The 18,815-nt window shown below is 33.9% G+C and overlaps 1 protein-coding gene across 7 annotated transcripts in view; it reads right to left on the reverse strand.

Moving 5' to 3' along the window:
• The window catches only part of TRIQK (triple QxxK/R motif containing), a 139,433-nt gene that overhangs the window by 45,426 nt on the left and 75,192 nt on the right, over positions 1 to 18,815 (reverse strand). For 6 of the 7 annotated variants that reach the window (XM_078441893.2, XM_078441895.2, XM_078441891.1 and 3 more), the window contains 2 exons: positions 15,869 to 15,954; positions 7,410 to 10,545 (listed from right to left, as the gene is read on the reverse strand). In XM_078441893.2, coding sequence (XP_078298019.1) covers positions 10,432 to 10,545; positions 15,869 to 15,954 — 200 coding nt within the window. In that variant the 3' untranslated portion in view covers positions 7,410 to 10,431. Of the gene's footprint in view, positions 1 to 7,409; positions 10,546 to 15,868; positions 15,955 to 18,815 lie in introns of those variants that run through there. The other variant, XR_014136561.1, reaches the window with a different exon arrangement.

Genomic DNA, 18,815 nt, shown 5'->3' on the forward strand with positions numbered 1-18,815 from the left:
TAATAATGATTTCAAGAGTAGAATTTAGTGATTCATCACTTACATACAATACCCAGTGCTCATCCCAACAAGTGCCCTTCTCAATGCCCATCACCTTTAGCCCATCTCTCCACCCACCTCCCCTCCAGCAACCCTCAGTTTGTTCTCTGTATTTAAGAGTCTCTTATGGTTTGCCTCCCTCTGTTTTTATCTTATTTTTCCTTTCCTTCCCTATGTTTGTCTGTTTTGTTTCTTAAATTAGTGGAAAACATTTTAAAGAAATTCAAGGAAAGAACTTGCAAGCCAAGTATTTTAGAAACAGCCAACTGCCCCTCAAGTGTAAAAGCAAAAGAAAAACACTTTTTTTTTTTTAGGCTATTTTGAGAAAGAAAGAAAGCACAAGTGGGGGAGGGGCAGACAGAGAGAGAATCCCAAGCAGGCTCTGTGCTGTCAGAGCAGAGCCCTATGTGGGGCTCAAACTCACAGACCTTGAGATCATGACCTGAGCCAAGGTCAGGTCCTCAACCCCACTGAGCCACCCAGATGCCCCCAACAGAAAACCACTTTTAAACGTTCATGAATTCACAGAATACTTTACATATGGGTCCTTCCTTGTGTGGATGGGCTTCATTCAACACGCACATAACCTGAAGATCTATGGCAAAAGAATTGATAAATATTTCATATATTTAATTTTAGAGTTAAATTTAAGAATAAAATACCTAAAAGGAGGGAAGGGGCAGGGGTGGAAGGAAGAGAAGTGTGTATGCACTATGTGTTACGTAGGATATGCTCTGGCAAATTAGAAAGAAAACCTTTTGAAACAGAAGGAAAAGACAAAAGAGAAAGTAAAACAAGATTATTGACTGTTTTATAGGCAATGGATGGGAATTAAGGACATTGTGTAAGATTGACAGTCCCTAGAGTAAAAGGTATTTATGAAAAAGCTTAAGAGCAAAAAAAAAATGGTATAAGGGAAACCTCTAAATAAAAATACTAATGTTAAAAAATACCAAAATAATCTTTCATTTAAAAAATTTTTTAATGTTTATTCATTTTTGAGCGACAGAGACAAGGCATGAGTGGGGGAGGGGCAGAGAGAGCGAGAGGGAGGCAGAACCTGAAGCAGGCTCCAGGTTCTGAGCTGTTAGCACAGAGCCTGACCTGCGGCCTGAACTCCCGAACTTCGAGATCATGACCTAAGCGGAAGTCAGATGCTCAAGCAACTGAGCCACCCAGGCGCCCTCCAAAATAATCTTTCTGAACAGCAGACACCTTTCAGATAAACACAGTATAATACCAAAACGCATGTGGCAACTGTAACATAAAATTATACACAGAATTGATACCAATAATGGTTCTCAGTGGTACAGATGGCAGTCATTCTGACTTCAGGGGCCATGTGGCGATGTCTGGAGACATTTTGGGGTTTAACTTTCGGTTCGAAATCTCGGGAGCTTCCCAGGTGAAATCTCAAACAGGCCCCCAGACGCAGCCGGCAAGGAAAGACCCAAGAAAGAGGCAGAGCACGCCAGGCTGGGAGGTGGCAGGTTTAACAAGCAAGGCTTGTTTGGACGGAGGCACTACCCAATCTTAAAAGTTCACACAGAGGGCTTACCCAGGTTCAGACAGTATGAAGTTCACAGTGCTCCGTCGAGGTTGCCGGCAGCCTTGACAATCAACGTTTCGTTTTCGGCTGCGAAGATCGCCTGGGAGCGGAAGTGCACTCCCAAGACAGGGGCGGGCCGAGGGACCTCCATCCCCATTGGTCAACCTCTGGATGACCTCCTCCCACAATAACTAGGGCAGGAAAGGTGCTGCTGGCATCTAGTTGCATACTAGCATCCAAGTATGCTGCTGAACACCCTGCAATGCACAGGACACATCTCCACAGCGAAGGATTATCTGGCTCATAATGTCAGTAAATGTGAACGTGGGGAAATCCTGTTCTAGGGAATGAGGTGTAGAACTTATTCATTCAGAAGTATTTACTGTGGTATAAACCATGGGTCTAGGGCAGCACTTGGCTTTTGAGATTCAGCATGAAACCCAGTTCCTTCCTTAAGGACCTCAGAGTCCAGTTGAAGAATCAGACACATAAATGGATAATCATGGAATAAATTCTATGCAAGAGAAGAATCGCCTTGGGTGGGTGGGGGACAGGAGCGGGGGGCTTATGAGGATAAAGTCCAGGGATTTATCTGGCAACAGATAAATCTTGGAAGGAGAGATACGTAGGCGCTTTACGGATTAAGTAAGAGAAAATGGTTTTAGGCAGAGAAAGGAAAGAAGGTTAACGATGAGCACAAGAGGACAATAACCAAACTTCCTGCTCCACTATACCACATACATTCTGAATTCTAGACGCCAGCTGGAACTGGCCAAGCACTAATACTGGTTTTTCTCTTACTCGGAGTACCTTTTTCACCCTCTTTTTCTGTTTGATGAAACCATTACCATCTCTCAAGATCATATGTCATGACAGCAAGAATATTGTTTTTGCTTTCTAGTTCTTAATAGTCACAGATTTATTGCAAGCACAAAGCAAGTTCTGCCATGTGGCAAGTGCTCAATAAATATTTTTTGAATGAAAATGAATAAACTTAAATATCAGATCCTTTCTGAAGCATTCTTAAATTTCTCACTAAAAAATAAAAGTAAAAATAAGAAAAGCAGAACTGTCTTTTTCCATACTAACAGTGGATAGATGGGGAATTGTGAAAGATGACTTATTAGTACCTGATGCATGCTTTATGGTTATTAAATGAAGGAAAAATAGAAGAACATAACGGGAAGAGAAGTGGACAGACTTAGCAAGTGTCTGGATTCATGATATAGCTCAGTTAAACACTGCCTTTCTAGTCCTCCCTGTAGAGTGGAGGATTGGATTATAATCCAATATCCAAAAATACCTTTTACCTTCTTGCTAGTCTTCAAACATACTCATACAGACACACATGTATACAGACACACAGACATGTATATTCAAGCAAAATAGAATCATATCACATGTATCCTATTTTTAAGTGCTTCACCTCTCTCTCCGTATCTCTCAGTAGGTATAAATATATATTATTTTAATGAATCCATCACACTTTATTTAATAGATGTAACACAATGCATTTAAAAAGACTCTTATGCTGGACATTTACATTGCTTTGTTTTTTTGAGGTTACGAACAGTGCTGTGGTTAATATACTTTGTGCATTTTTGCACACTACAGGCATTATTATCTTGAAACAAATTTTTAGAGATATGAAGGCAACTAAAATATATATGAAATTTTAGATTTTTAAAGTACACTGCAAAAGTGTCTTCCAGAAAGTGTGTTCTCGAGATTACCATTCCCCCAAGCAGTATATGAAAGAAACTGTTTCTTCACATCTTTAATTAACACTGAGTGCTGGGCTGTGTGTTAGATTTTAATTTAATGTGTGGTAATCCATGAGTACTTCCTTTATGATTTCTGACTCATGAATCAATGCCTAGAAATAATTTCTCTACTAAAAGATTCTAAAAATGCTACAATTTCTTCTAATACTTTTTTCCCCATTTAGAAATCATAAATTTCATCAGAAATTAATCTTGTTTTAAGTCATGGTATAGGCATCTTTTAATTTTCAAATGGGTACTCAATTGTTTTAATATATTTAATAAATAATCTATCTTTCCATCTTCATGACTTACATAACACATTAAATATTTATATTTGGATCTATTTCCCGACTGCACATTTTATTGCTTGTCTACTTTCCTTGACTATGAGATTATTTTAATTATTATAACTTTATAATACACTTTAATATCTGGTGGATTAAGGTTCTCTTTTCTGTTTCCAATTTAGAAGAAAGTTTATATTTGTACGATATTGAATCATCTCATCCAGGGAGACAGTTGGTCTCGTTTTTATTAAAATTTGATTATGTTACCCTGTAAGGTCTTTTTTCCGATGAAGACTCTTCATATTTCTTGCTGATTTTTTTCAGGACAATTCATAATTTTGATTGTGATTGTAAAATATATTTTATATTATGATATTTAGCTATTATAATTATTAGAGCAATTGATTTTCACATCAATTTTGTGATTTTCTAAAGGACGTTACATAAATCTTACTCAATATTTTAGTAGTTTTCCAGTTAATCATATAACCAGTAAATGTTAGGTTTTTTTTCCCCCACATTTACCACTTATTCCTATCGTTTTAAGAATCTGATTGCCCTGGCTATCACTTTTGGAAAAATGTAAAATCATATAAAAGCACAAAACTTTCATGAGTTTAATGATAATACCTCTAACATAAAGCATGATAATGGAATTTGTATTTCACTGCTGAAAGGAATGATGATTGCAATGGGTTGAAACACATTTCCCCTATGTAAAATCTATGACTTGACAAGGACAATACAAGCAACAACAGGAACAGGAAAGTCAAATCTCCACTGGTCACTAATAGAGAGTGCTAACCTACTGACATTTGATAAAGGCAAAGGTTCAAGTATTTATCCTTCCTTTCTTGTTATGAACCATACCTTAAGGTAAACAAATAGTTTAGTGTTTTTTTTAAATAATTTCCCTTAAATACTCAAGGAAAGACAGAAAAATGTCATTTTGTAATACCTAATGAGATAACAGACCTAGGAAATAAATAAAATAAATAAAAACAAAAAAATAAAATAAATAAAACAACCAGAGATTATATGTCTTATTAAATATGATGACATACCCTTGCCTTAAAAACAAATAATAGTAATAAAACTATCTGGATCTAATCCAGCCTACGATTTAACTCCTAGTTACAGAAAATATAAAAAAATAGAAGGCTAAAATAAATAACAAAATGAAAAAGACCAAATCTAGACTATTGGATATTCAAGAGGACAAATAACTTGGTTTCTTCAACAAATCAATGGCATTAAAGAAACAGAGGTTTGCTATAGAATAAAAGAAATTTAAGAGGCATACTATCAAATACAGTACAGATCTTGAATCAAAACCTATTATTAATAGATATCATGAAGACAATTAGGGACATTTTAATATGGACTTGGTAATAAATGATAAGAAGAAATAACTATTTAATCCTATTAGCTGTGATAATAGCTTCTTAGTAATGAAAGAAAAAAAAAACCCAAACAAATAACAAACAAACAAATGCAAGTTCTTGTGAAAGATCTATACTGAGATATTTATAGGTAAAATGTCCTCTTATTTAGGATTTGCTTTAAAATACCTCAGGTTACAAAAAAAAAAAAAAAAAAATGGGGGAAACACAAACGAATGGCAAAATATTGATAATTGTTCAGTTTAGGTGATGGGTACACTGGGGTTCATTATCCTCTTCTCTCTAGTTTTGTGTAATGCATGTGGTTAGTGATAAAAAAGAAGCCAGTAGTAAGAAGTGAGAGATAGTGGGAAAAGCAGATGAGGATCAATCTTCATTTTAAGCAACAGAGTAGAGGCAGTTAACCTAGTAAGTACATACTTAAGTATGACCTAACGTACATGTGAGGTTCATACAAACTGAGAAAGGGAATGTTGTTAAAGACTGCCTAGAGTTTAGAACTGGAACAGACAGAGGAGAAGGCGAAGGGTCGGAGTAGGTGACGACGGGTAGGTAAAGGGAGCGATGGCACTCCAAATGCCCATAAGCGCACTCGCTACCTGGACTATTGTTTGGGAACTAGCCTACTAAAGAACTGTTTCTGTCTGAATGATTTCTCTTTGATCTTCCAACCGGTATGTGAGCATAGCAGCGTTCCACGCAAAGCATCCCATTGCGGCTAACAGTGTGACCTCCTTCTCATGGACATTACACCGAAAGTTATATCTGGACATGGTTTATTTATAAAACCTTCTCTTAAAAAAGACTAATTGCTGCAATTTAAGAGACCTAAAATGTCTTTAACCCCACTTTGTAAATATGAAAACAGAAAAAAAAAATCTCTGGTTTCTTTGTGTTATCCCTAGGAAGTACAGAGAAGGCAATCCGATGAAGACCTGCCTTGTCACATTCAATAGAGCAACTGCAGAAGCAATTTGTTACAAGCAGATGGATAGCTGAACACTAAAAAGGATAATAAACTAGAACGAAATTAGATATTGAAATCAATTTCTTTTAGGCTTACCATGAAACTTCAGATTTACACAATTGTATTTGAAGAAGTCAGAAAAAAAAAATGCCATACTAAGATGGGTGCCCGTGAAAACAGAACTTTACACATGCTATAGCCTTTATAGTCACCATTTACTTGGTTGGTTCAAATATTTATAGTTCATTGTTATGACTGCCAAAACTGGCAACCACAAGGATTGTTGTCTCAATTAGGACAGTAAACAGATTGTCTCTTTTTTTAATGAAAAAATCTAAAATGTAATACTTCACAGTTTAACATGTTTATTCATCTAAACGAGCTAAAAAATAATGGTGCGACATCTGTTCGAGAGGCACTGGTACCTCAAATTTTGGCTGCCTCCCCACCAATTTGGTTGTTGTTTTAAAAAATGAAGAATAGGAGGGGGTACTGTCATCAAAAAATCTTCTGGCATGTAAAGTATCTTATTTTTCTTGAAATAAGGATCTCATGTCTGTTGCTAGGGATAAAAAAAAAATTATTTAAGAATGAGGCACTATGTTGAATAGGGCAGCAGTTCAATTGTTTTAGATGAATTTACTGGCCCACTATGGATATTTCCACACTGGTATAGTTCTTTGAGTGACTCTCCCAGCTCCCTCCATACTCACCTGCATACCTAAAATACAAAATAAAATAGTAAAAATGTTTCTGTTGGCACTGAATTCATCTGCTAGGCTTTTTTTTTTTTTTTTTTTACTGTGGGTTGTACTGATTGTAGGTCTGATGTCAGTGGAACAAAATCTAGCAAACATCATTCTATCTAGGCTGCATTGGAGCAGTTCTAATAAAAGAAGGCAGTGCTGCTAAGGGAGAAGTGGTAGGAACCTCCCCAGAGAAGTCCAAGGTAAGTGTGCTTATCTCTGGCTCAACAACCTTACATTATGGATGAAATACGTGAAAAGGCTGGAAGTTTAATTTCTAGAAGTTTTATTTCTGAAGCCCGCCTAAATAAAGCATAATTTACTCTACTGAATTATCACTGACTGTATCATTCTAGAATCTGGAAAATCTAGTGCTTTAGTGCTCACATAAATTTAAGCATTATAATGAAAATTTAGTTTTATTTTTGTTGGGCGTGAGGATGTATACTAAGTTAAATTTAAAACACTGCGTGTGTTTCTCAACAATAGTGATAAAAATAACATATTCGATTTCCTAGAAAAGAGCAATGTTTCCGTTCTAGAGCAAATTTAACGCTAGTTGTCTTGATCTTAAAATGAACAGGTTGAAACATGTACTTGTCCTAGTACATCCAATGACCATAAATGCTAAATGCGGAGTTAACCAATATAGTGATTTCTAAGTTTTATTTATTGTGCAAATAATTTTTGATCATCTATTACATGCAGCACTGTACCAGACTCTGAGAGGACTAAAAGAAATTAGCTTAAATTTTAACATGCATTTATTAAATATGTGCAGATCACTATGCTACTGGAATTACAGAAATGGAAAAGAACATATTTTCAGGATCTTGCAATCACTGGTTGGGGTGGAAGTATTCCTGAAAAATTAAAAAGACTGAAAATCTTCAAGTATTTGCCAACTTAAAACAAACTCCGTATCGGTCCTATGATATGCTTTTTGTTCATTTGTTTTAAAAGAAATCCTAGATGGGGTTATCTTTTCACAGTATCTCCTCTCAGATGAATTTATATGTGCTTTATTTTGCAAAATAAGAACCAGCACCTCTTTGAACTTCATTCACAGTATCCCTGAGGCTGGATGTGAAGTCTACGGCATTAGCTGAAATTTATCCTGCAGACCCTGTTAACAAATAGATTCTAACATTCTGAAAAGTCACCTCAATTTTTCTGTTCTTGTCTTTTGGATTCCTCTGAGCAGTGAATTACTGGAGGAGAAAAACCCATGCCTGAAATTTGTGTCTGGTGCCAGTCTCAGATTTATGCCAAACATCGCTCACTGTTCAGAAGTGTGGTCCCCTGAAAATGCAGGCCGAACATCACCTCTCTGTCTTCAAAGATTCAAACCAGATTTCAACCTGGGATTTCTCTGCAGGCTGCTTCCCAGACAATACGAATATGAAAAATGTGCATTTCATGAAAACGGTGTTGTATTGTTGTCTCTGTTTACCTGCTATTTATTAAAGTCAATGTTGAGCCTTTGGGACTTGTGGTTCTCTGGAGCCGTCGTAAGGTCAGTTATACAAATGGACTAGCCAGAGACTCAGGGTATCGATAAAACGAGGTAATGAAACCTGCCTGTAATTATACTATGTATAAACTAATATTTATTACTATCAGAAACAACTTTTTCCCCTCAAAAGAACACCTCAAGAACAGAAGGGGACAGTAACATTTTTTTTCCCACAGTAGTGAATTTTCAGACATTTCCAAGAGTATATTCACCTATTTTAAATACTGTGAATTCTGTTATATCTCACTTGGATAGGTATCTAATAAACAAATTATTATATATCTTCTCATTTAAACTACTACTGAAATTAGAAATAATCTTTATTTGATATGACTGTTTTTAACACCATATGGGAGGTAAAAGAACTAAGTGAAAATTGTTCACGTAAATGTGATAGGAGTGAGGGAAAAGCAGTATTTCTTGACATGTGGCGTGTCACTCAGGAAAGGAAAAGGCCCATCATATCCAAAATGCCAGCTTGGATATTCCCTTGCCACCCACTTCACGAACAGACATACCACATGGCATTAAATGCTGCAACCTTTCCTAAAAATGCCACTTGGATTGGTCTGCTGTGGTGAGTGTATAAGAACTCTTGGTCTGTCTCATGAGTTTGTGATTTCAAGGAGAAGAATCCAGTAAATAACACTGGCTAAATTTTGCCCTCAGATGTTTGGCATAAATGATCTGTGAGGATCCTGGAACTTTTGGCTGTTTTCACGTTGATGAAATAAATTATGCTACTTGAAAAAATTCTACAGAACATAATGCTATACAGTCATCGTCAACTATCTGCAAAAGTCTCAAAGAAGATCTAGGGAATTTATCAACGTCTTTCTTCTCTTGGCAAATATGAAAACAACCTTAACATTTTATTTGCTCTTCATAAATACAATGCATATGATATAAAACCCTTTGTGCACATGTTTCAAACTATTAATTTTCTATGCTTCTTTCTATAAGGTAATAGTAGCTAACAAATGTGCTGTGGACACATATTTTCCCATTTTCAAGGCTTTATGTATTCGTGTGTTCTAAAGTTATTTTAAAAACTCCATTACCAGTAAAAATATTGAATACATTGATTATTATACTCCAACAAATGCAAAATATCTTGAAAATTTATATAAACAAAAAATTACCTATGTGAGTAGTGAGGCATATATTTTCATTATTTATTTTTCACAAAACAGTTGTGATTGACTAACTCTCAAGAGACAAAATGTAATTTTGTAAACCCACTTCGTATAGTTCAGATTTAAGAGGCAACCCAAGAAGATTATTCCGAGTAGGTAGGACTTCGTTACTGTTATGTGGAAAAAAAAAAAAAAACCTGCACAATTAAATGACAGATTGTTACATATCTCCCCTAACAAGAGGGGCAAACTGATACTGCAAGCAGTCAGAACAACATAATTAAAATAGAATTCCAAGTTTATATTAATAGAATAATAAGTTAATTAAAATCAAGATCAACTGAACTTTGTATTTACACCAGTTCAGACAGCCCAGGAGGAAAGGAACTCTATTTTAGAGACATATGTGACTCTTTGAGCTTCTGTCATCCAGGTGCCATTTCTGATGGAGCACATGTGCACTGAACAGTTGGCAAAGAAGGAAAAAGATTACTGTAGATGTATGTGCAGATAGTTCCTCTAATGATATAAAATATGTCTGGAAAGAAAGCAGAGCTTCTTTGTAAAATGAAAAATTCCCCATGACTTTTTATTCCTTCTTAGGCTCTGAATCTGATTTGAGAATGTTTCTGTAAATGAGGATATATACTTTTACTTATGATGTATATGGAACAAAAATAGATTTAGTAATCTGTAAGCGATGAAGTTATACACATAAATTGGCTAAGACATCCGAAGAATTTGGGATCTGTTTTCCATTTTATCTAAACGCACCATGAATAGGTTGCCTGTCAAAGTACAAAGATTTTTATAAAAGTATCCGGGAGCATACATTATACTACATTGCTAGGTAAGGTTCTTTTCTTGATATCCTATGCAACTATTTAAAAAGATATTTCTGAAAACTAAAAATACCAGCAGAAAGAATCCAAGATGTTCCAGTTTCAGTACTTTAGAAAGTATTGGTCCCAAGGGGTGCTTTTATGAAATTATTTCCCTTTAATGCATTGATTGCTGTTCAGCTAATCTTCATCTGGTTTCAGATCAGGGTCAACATCTGTGGACAGTCTGAGATAAAAGAAAGCATAGAAAGCCAGTAGGAGGGCCAATATAGCTGCAAGTACGAGGCCAACTTCCTGAGGAGGAAAAAAGAAAAAAAAAAAAAGTAGGGTTGAAATTGATGAAGAGATTGGTTAATGTTATGAGTTTCATCAGATAAAATCACCATATAATTCCATCATCTAGAATAATAGTTTGAACCTAATAATCACATTCTTTGTGATTATCACTTCTTGTCATGAAGTAAAGTAACTTATTTTGTACCTGACAACACGCACTGCAATGACAAGTACATCAGTGGGTGACTCATTCCTACTATTATTTCCATTTAATTTGTTTGTGCTTTTCTCATAGTAAAATTAAAATTTGTAATTTTAATATTTGCATAGTTTGGATATGAAGACGCCAGTGCAAGCAGTGTGGTTCATGCTCACAGTTTGCCTGTTCTCTAGTGGAGTAGGCCTAATTTTATTTACTGCTTCAATACATTTGTTATTAGTTATAGCTTTTGGACACAGATTTTTAAAACATCTATCTTTCTTTTTCTAATGGGAAAAAACTCCTATGACAACCAGTTTCTAACTAATGTCTCTGCAAATCTTTATTAAATATTATTTTGTTGAAACTCTAAATCCTATAGTTTATAATGTGGGGGAACAAAACAGTACTTTTCGCTCGTGGAGGATGACACGGTGTAATTTATCAGAACTGTGAAGGGTGATTCTGAATATTTCATCTGGTGATTTGGTGTGGGTCATATTAGTTAATTAAAATGGAGGTCGAAAATTTACTGTATGTATTATGGGAAAAATCCCATTATCTCTTAAAAAGTCTATAAACTTCATGTATAATGAAATATATGGTATGTACTATGTTGTATACACACACACACCATTAAGAAATGTTCTCAATATTAACATATCATTTAGCTAAAAAGAGCAAAAAAGAGCAACTAATGCCAGTTTCATACCCTAAAGAGCCTAATATGCCTTTCTAATTTTCAATTGTGTATCACACCCATTCCTGGCATTGTTTTATGGAGAAGCAGTTTATTTGCATTTACATGAATATATTTTACATTTCATCAGAATGTACAATTAATAATTCAACATATGCCCCCTAACAAACTTTAAAAACATTAAAATGAATTTGATTTAGAATCAACACGAAATTTTTACCTGGATGTTGAAATTACAAATGGGTGCTTTATACAGATATTTAGCTTCAAAGTTACATTGATTTAGATTTCCAAACTATGAAAATAAGCAACTGATGAGAATCATGGAGTTGACAGAGTCAGTGTCAACTGTCTTTGTAAGATTTGATTTTTTAAAATCTGATACATCAATATAATGTCAAATGAAAGTGAGTTTTTCTTTGTTGCAGTTGGAACACTGGCATCTCGAAAGGGCATGGCGGCATCAGACAGGTTTCATTTATATTCTTATACCCACAGCTGTGCTCCCAGACCCATCTGGTTACACAGCTACTAATTTTAAGAGGCTGTAATAAACAAGTGACACACAACTGCAAACTCCATCTGTTCTGTATAGTGGACAACAAAATTGTCCAACAGCAGTCACCGTCCGCACAAGCTTCAAGCGAGAATGTAGTTTTTACTCTTGATTGGAGGCCATCATCTCCATCTCATTTGATAATCACCTCTAATTGCTGCTTTTCAACTGCTCCTTGTCCCTTCAAACAACTCTTTATCATCTACACTATACATTTTCAGACTATCCAGAGGCATGAAAAAGGGTTTTAAGGGTAGAAAACAGAGAACATTCATAGAATACAACTTCAGAGGATCCATTAATTCAATTAATTCTATTGAATATATGGTGCAGGAGGTTGGGCTAGGAATGGAGAGGAATAGCATCATTTTTTTTTTTTAATGTCCCTATTCTGTTGAGGAAATGAGCATTGTGGGGACTGGATGTGTAAAGGGTTAAAACAATGGTAAAATTTGAAAATACTGCTTTCAGGGTGCTGGTGACACTAACCATAACTTACAGACCTGTAGGCATTTATGACCCCCCACCTCCTGGCCATTTTTAGTTTTACATCAGAAATAACCAACAAAACAAAACAAAACAAAAAACTAACATTTCCAGATGGCTCATCCCAAGAGGTTGTTCGCAGGATATGGTTGACACTCGAATATTTTATTTGTATAACAAATAAATTACATTTTTGATCCTTATTCTTTTATTATGATTATACCTTTCAAATAAGCCATTTAAACAAATTAACACATATAAATTATCTTTTTCCTCCTAAATACTAGAACACATGGGTATTTACACTCTAAAAAACTTTAGTCATGTTGTAGTTCTTGAAAAATAATCTAACTGAACATCAACCAAATAGCAAATATTAGTTGTACAAATATTTTTTAGGTGGCACTCATTTCATACTGGGTCATAAATTATAACATTTTGTTAACATTGGTAAGACGTAGGAAATAAAACAGCTTCTAAAAAGAAATTAATTCTAGATTTTGACACAGTAATAGTCACATCTTATTCTGAATCATTACTGGTCTCTCAAAACATTTTCTGTCACCAAACATACATTTACAAAAAAGTGCTAAAAGTCTTTGAGCATAAAGACTACATTGTGTAGTTCTTTATATCGCTGGTCCCAGTTTTCTCAATCAATACTGTTGATTTTATATGGTAAGGAAATCTCCTGTCTTACTCATCTTTCTTTCTTACAGGTTCTACAACACTGTAATACTTACAGCATTTCTAAATAAATAATGAAGGGTTGAGTAAGATTTATATAATCTATACATAAAGTATATTAAAATGATGCAATACTTTGAAAACTTTCTAACAGTAATCTTGGTATCTCCAAAGCAAAACCGAGAACATTTTATAATATATAATATAATGACACAATACAGACTTAGTTGAAGCAGGGGATCTGAAGGCCAATGACAAACACCCAAGGGAAGTCTTATTTGTACAAACCAGTAATGGTTAATTCAGAGAAATATCTTCTCCATCAGCTAACCATTCACAAGTGAATTCTGTGCACTAGGTTCAATGTTAAGTGCTCTCATTGTGTTATTTAACTCTCCTGACATCCCTGTGAGGGAATGGTATATTCGCCATTTTGCAAATATGCCAGCTCAGACTGGCTAGACGATGGTAACAGTAAGAGGCAAGAAGAATGTGATCCTAGGGCTCTTTATTCTGTGTTCAGTGTTGATATTGCTGTTATTTTTCTATTCCATGCATCTGTTCATATTTTCTATAGATTTAAATTATTTTAAGAGCCTAACTAGGATTCATTCTAAAAATAAGTAGTAAAGTGATAAAATATTGTACTATTATGGTCATCCTATATCAACGAGATAAGAGTCAAACATGTTTGATGTTCATTAGTCCTTAGTTGCTTCTCTGACATTATCAATATGGATAAAATCACTCACTGGGGAAATTAAACAGCATTAAATGGCAATTGCTGAAAGAAACTTCGTTATTTAAAATCCTATGCTAAAATGACAAGGCAATCAAAGTTTGACAGGGCAAACTAATTAGTATGCCAGATCTGAAATGTAAAACACCTCCATGGTTCTGATTCTAAAAAGTTTCATATCATTTTAATGGGCTCTTCAAATAATTTTTCAAGCAAAGTAAACAATGCTTAAAGTTAAGGGTTTTGTTTACCATAGGTTTACAAATCAAAATGATATGCTAGCTTATTGAAAAGGAGCTATGTTCTGATGTCAGTTAGAAGTTCTTTTGTACATACTTTAAATCATAAATGAAATCAGAAAAATTTTTTTCTCATAAAAAGAATTTGCTTATATTCTACATTGTTTTTAAAAAGATATTAGATAATTGTGCTGTAAGGTAGATTTATCTCATACTAAAGTCATTCCCTCAAATTGAAATAATAACAAAAACTATAAGAAAAAACAAAAGAGGATGTGCATATATTAGTAAATGAGTGGTTGCACTATATCTCAAATTCGAATTTGTAGTTGCTCATTATATTGTGCCACAAGTGGATTTTGCTACACCATTATCTTTCTTTAAAACAAAACAAAACAAAACAAAACAAAACAAAACAAAACAAAACAAAAGAAACCAAAACACTGCATTGTGAGAGGTAAAAGTGAGGGATATAAGTGCCTTGGTGGAAAATGACAAATAATGCTCTCACTACAAGAGACAACCATCAGGTAACTAATTGAAAAACAAAACAAAACAAAACAAACAAACAAACAAAAAACCCACAAAACAAAAACAAAACAAACCCAAGTATTACTTTTAGAAAGATGATGTCCCAGAAATAATTTTACAGATGAATAAAATTTCATGTGAAATTAGAAGAAAACTCCAAAAGATTAATCATCTCTCTTTTAAACAAAAAGGCAATTCACTTTTTTCATTAAAAACTGACACAACAGCACTAACTGAGATTGTTGTTGTGAAAACATACCGTATCACACGGCAATGCTTGATCAAAATCAGCAATCAGGAGTAAAAAGAAGGCAGTGTTTCGTGATCATAATAGCAAATTCTGGAAGACAACCAAATATATCATCTGGCAGTTCAACAGCTGTTACGGCTTGGTAGTAATACCTTGGCATTTGCTATAAGCTATAACTTAGAAAAATTGATTTTTCATCTGCCAGATAAAACCAAAATCTCTTTTTAACATTTTAATATTTAAATAAAGTATATATACTAGTCACTTTAATTTTGCACATTTGACAGCACAACTGTCAAGTTAATTTTTGTATTTACAGTTTGATTAACCTCTAAATATTTGGCAAAAAATGGACATGAGTAATAATGTACATGTAATTTTGTTGAACTTCATCGTGCTAACACATTGGATTAGTATCTGCTAACATCATTCTCAGATGCATTTATCCCTCTTAAGCAGTTAAAACACTGATTTTCTAAAAGAACAAGTTTGGGGACATCATTAGAATTTTATAATAGAGAGTACTGGCAACAATAGTAATGCACAGAGTAAAATTACACACATGAATGATCTAAGTATATATAATTATAACTAAAATTTCAATAACCATAAAAGTAAACTTATTGAAAATGAAAGAAATTTTTTTATTCAGGCCACATAAATCACTGAACTGTTTGAACAATATACACAGTAGCTAGAGAAAAAATAAATTTCAACTTTAAGTATAACTGGCTCCCTATGCGACATTGTGTTTTATTTTAAGACCAAGTCAAGTCTCAGAATTGGAATGATGTTTCCCATTAAGCAAATTCTTTATAAAAACCTTCAATTCTGGCATTCGACTTTGATTTTGAAATGTCATAAAACATTTAGAATTCAACATTCATGCAATCCAGTTTTAGAAAATGAAATGGCATGCATATATCAAACTTTAAAGTTACCAAATACAGGTACCTTTATGCCTATTGCTGTTTTCTTTGCTTCTGCTTTTAATTTGGTTGCTCGTAAAATAGGTTTGGTTTTTTTATAATCTTGTTTACCTAAAAAGAAATAATTTCAGGCAATGAGTTATGCTTACATATAATTCAAGTTTAACAGCCATCTGAAATGTCCAAGAATGTTTAAATACAGTAAACCTGGGACACGGAGTTGAAAATTAGCTCCCAGTTATGGAAGTCATAAACTTGTCACCCTAAGGTCAACCTCTCCTCCTCTCTTGATTTTAAAGGAAGAAGAGTTAACAGACATCTTTGATTTGGTGTGCGGTGAAGAGCTAAAAAGATAAAAACTTATTTGAGAGAGTAAGATGTTTAAAGTAAAGACAGTAAGCCTTTTGGAAGCATTTAAGAACAAATGGGCTAATGAGTACACATAAGGTCCCTTTAATAGGTAAAGCTAACTTTATTTTCCTAAATGAAGAATAAGAGCTCATTACAAATTATTTTATTAATGATATATTAAGTTTCCAAATAATCAATTGGAGGAATATCCTCAAGTTTTCTGTGAATAAGAAACTAAGAAAGAATCCATAAGTACTTAACTTTTAGTCACTGATCTCCTTAGAAAAATGCATATTTAACTTTTGTTTGTTCTTAATAGAGGACAAAATAAATACTGCTAGATAAATATGTAGGTTAGCTACATTCAGATAACAGTTTCAATCTCCTTTACCACACTTCATTACCAAAGATGAATAAAAATTAAGTTAGTATCACCAAACTTCCTTTTTTGTATACCATTTGATGACACCACTAATGAATAACAAAACTGAGTTTGTGTGTAACCTGTATGTAACTAATGAGTTACATAACCTGTGAAGAAAATAGATTTAACAACAACAACAAACAACAATAACAAAAGCATTCGTTAGAATAATACACTATTTTGTTAACCAAACTTTTAATTAAGAACTGGGTCAATGGGTCTCAAATACAATCTGTCACTCTATGGGAGTTAGCATATGACCATATAATCTCTCTTTTACATTCTCCTTAGTTTGCCTTGTTTCCATCTTACTCCTTTTCCTTCATGACTGGTTTCTTTCCAAATCTTTCCCCTCTATCTCCTTTATGTAAGTAATACAACTTCTAACTTTAGTTTCCACATCTTCCCCACACTGAAATAAATCAGAAAGCAGTTCATCTACACAATAGTATATTATAAAAAATTATGTGCAAATATTAATGTATTTGCGAATGATCCAAAAGTGCCCTTAAAATACCATATAGATTTTTAGAATTAGAAATGGCAGGAAGAAGTGAGTCATATGGATAGGAGTAATGAAAAAACGCTCTATTTGTGTTCATTAGATACATAAAAGTGTTTCTTTAGCTGAAGAGCTATGTGTTTTTTGTTTTAAAAAGAGTCAGTGTATGTTATTTTCTTAACTGCTATCATATAGCAGTCATTCTGGATCTATGAACATGCAGAAGCTTAATAAATATTATTTGATGATAAGGTTTAATGATCCAGAAATGAGCCAATTGTAAAAATGTACATCAAATGATCTAAATTTAAATTATAGAATGAATAAAATACAGAAAAATATTACTCTGACCCATTTTAAATTAGCAACATTTAATTTTGTTGAAAAAGCGTTGACAAGTGTTCACTCTGATTTCACATCTGAACAGTCAAACTATTCATGTCATTACTCCTGCTGAGATATAAACAGTTCAGAACAATGAAAATGGTGACACATCAAATGCTTCCACTCAGGGTTACAAAACAAATTTATAAGAAGAATCAAAAGAGAAATTGGAAGATGATAGATTTGAGGCCAAAAAGTCATTTATTGTTTTATATATGGTCTATAATAATCTCCGGGTACAAGGGGGGAAAATTAAAAAAGGATTGTCTTCACCCAAATGTTTTTCATACACATATGTTTTACTCTGGATAATGTGTCTGTCATAGAACAGATTCAAATACATACCTAAGAGTCAATGTTAGAGTGGGGATTTATCGCCCTACTTCACTTGTTGTATAACTTCTTGGTTAAATGTGTTCTATTTCAATTCAACTCCTGTAATCTCTTAGAGAATAATACCTCTAGATTTATATTAAATTTGATAGGAACATTTGAAAATGTATTTATAATAAATAGATGGTTTTAAAAATTATTTACACCTGGTACTTCTCCAAATAGTGCATCTGTCATTAATTTAGCATTCTGCTTACTGACTATGATGTCCAAAAGTATAGACTGAAGAATGAAGTTTCAGTCTACGAAGTGAAAACGTTTACAGGGGACTTCGTCAATTTCTTTATAACCAAAACTAGATATTTCTATTATACCCAAAGAGGTTTTCAACATTTAAATTTTTTATGGCTTCAAGAAAGATACCTATGACCACAGGATTATAAAAAAATGTAAAATACAGAAGCCCCTGCCTCCTGAGTATTTAACTTAGTAAAAATACACACACACACCTGCACATACGTATATAATTTATATATAATATAGATTTTATATGTATATGGCTTCTTGGACACAGGTCTGATTTTGGTTATATCAATAATGCAGTAACCAAAATAGCTGTTTGGCAATTGCTCATTACATTTTATTTATTTATTTTTTAATGTTTATTTCCTTTTGAGAGAGAGAGAGACAGTGCGAGTGGGGGAAGGGCTGAGAGAGAGAGGGGGACAGAGGATCCGAAGCTGGCTCTGTGCTGACAGCAGCAAGCTCAATACAGGGCTTGAACTCACGAACCAGGATATCATGATCTGAGCAGAGGCTGGACACTAAACCGACCAAGCCACCAAGGCACCTCTGCTCATTACATTTTATATGAAAGGAAACCTGGATAATTTAAGACTATGAAGCTCATCTGGGACCTCAATTATCTAATTTCTCTGTTCAATGGAACCATTCATCACATTTCTGTATTTTCGTTTC

Source organism: Panthera onca, chromosome F2, assembly GCF_046562875.1.
Source record: "Panthera onca isolate mPanOnc1 chromosome F2, mPanOnc1 haplotype 2, whole genome shotgun sequence".
Lineage (NCBI taxonomy): Eukaryota > Metazoa > Chordata > Mammalia > Carnivora > Felidae > Panthera > Panthera onca.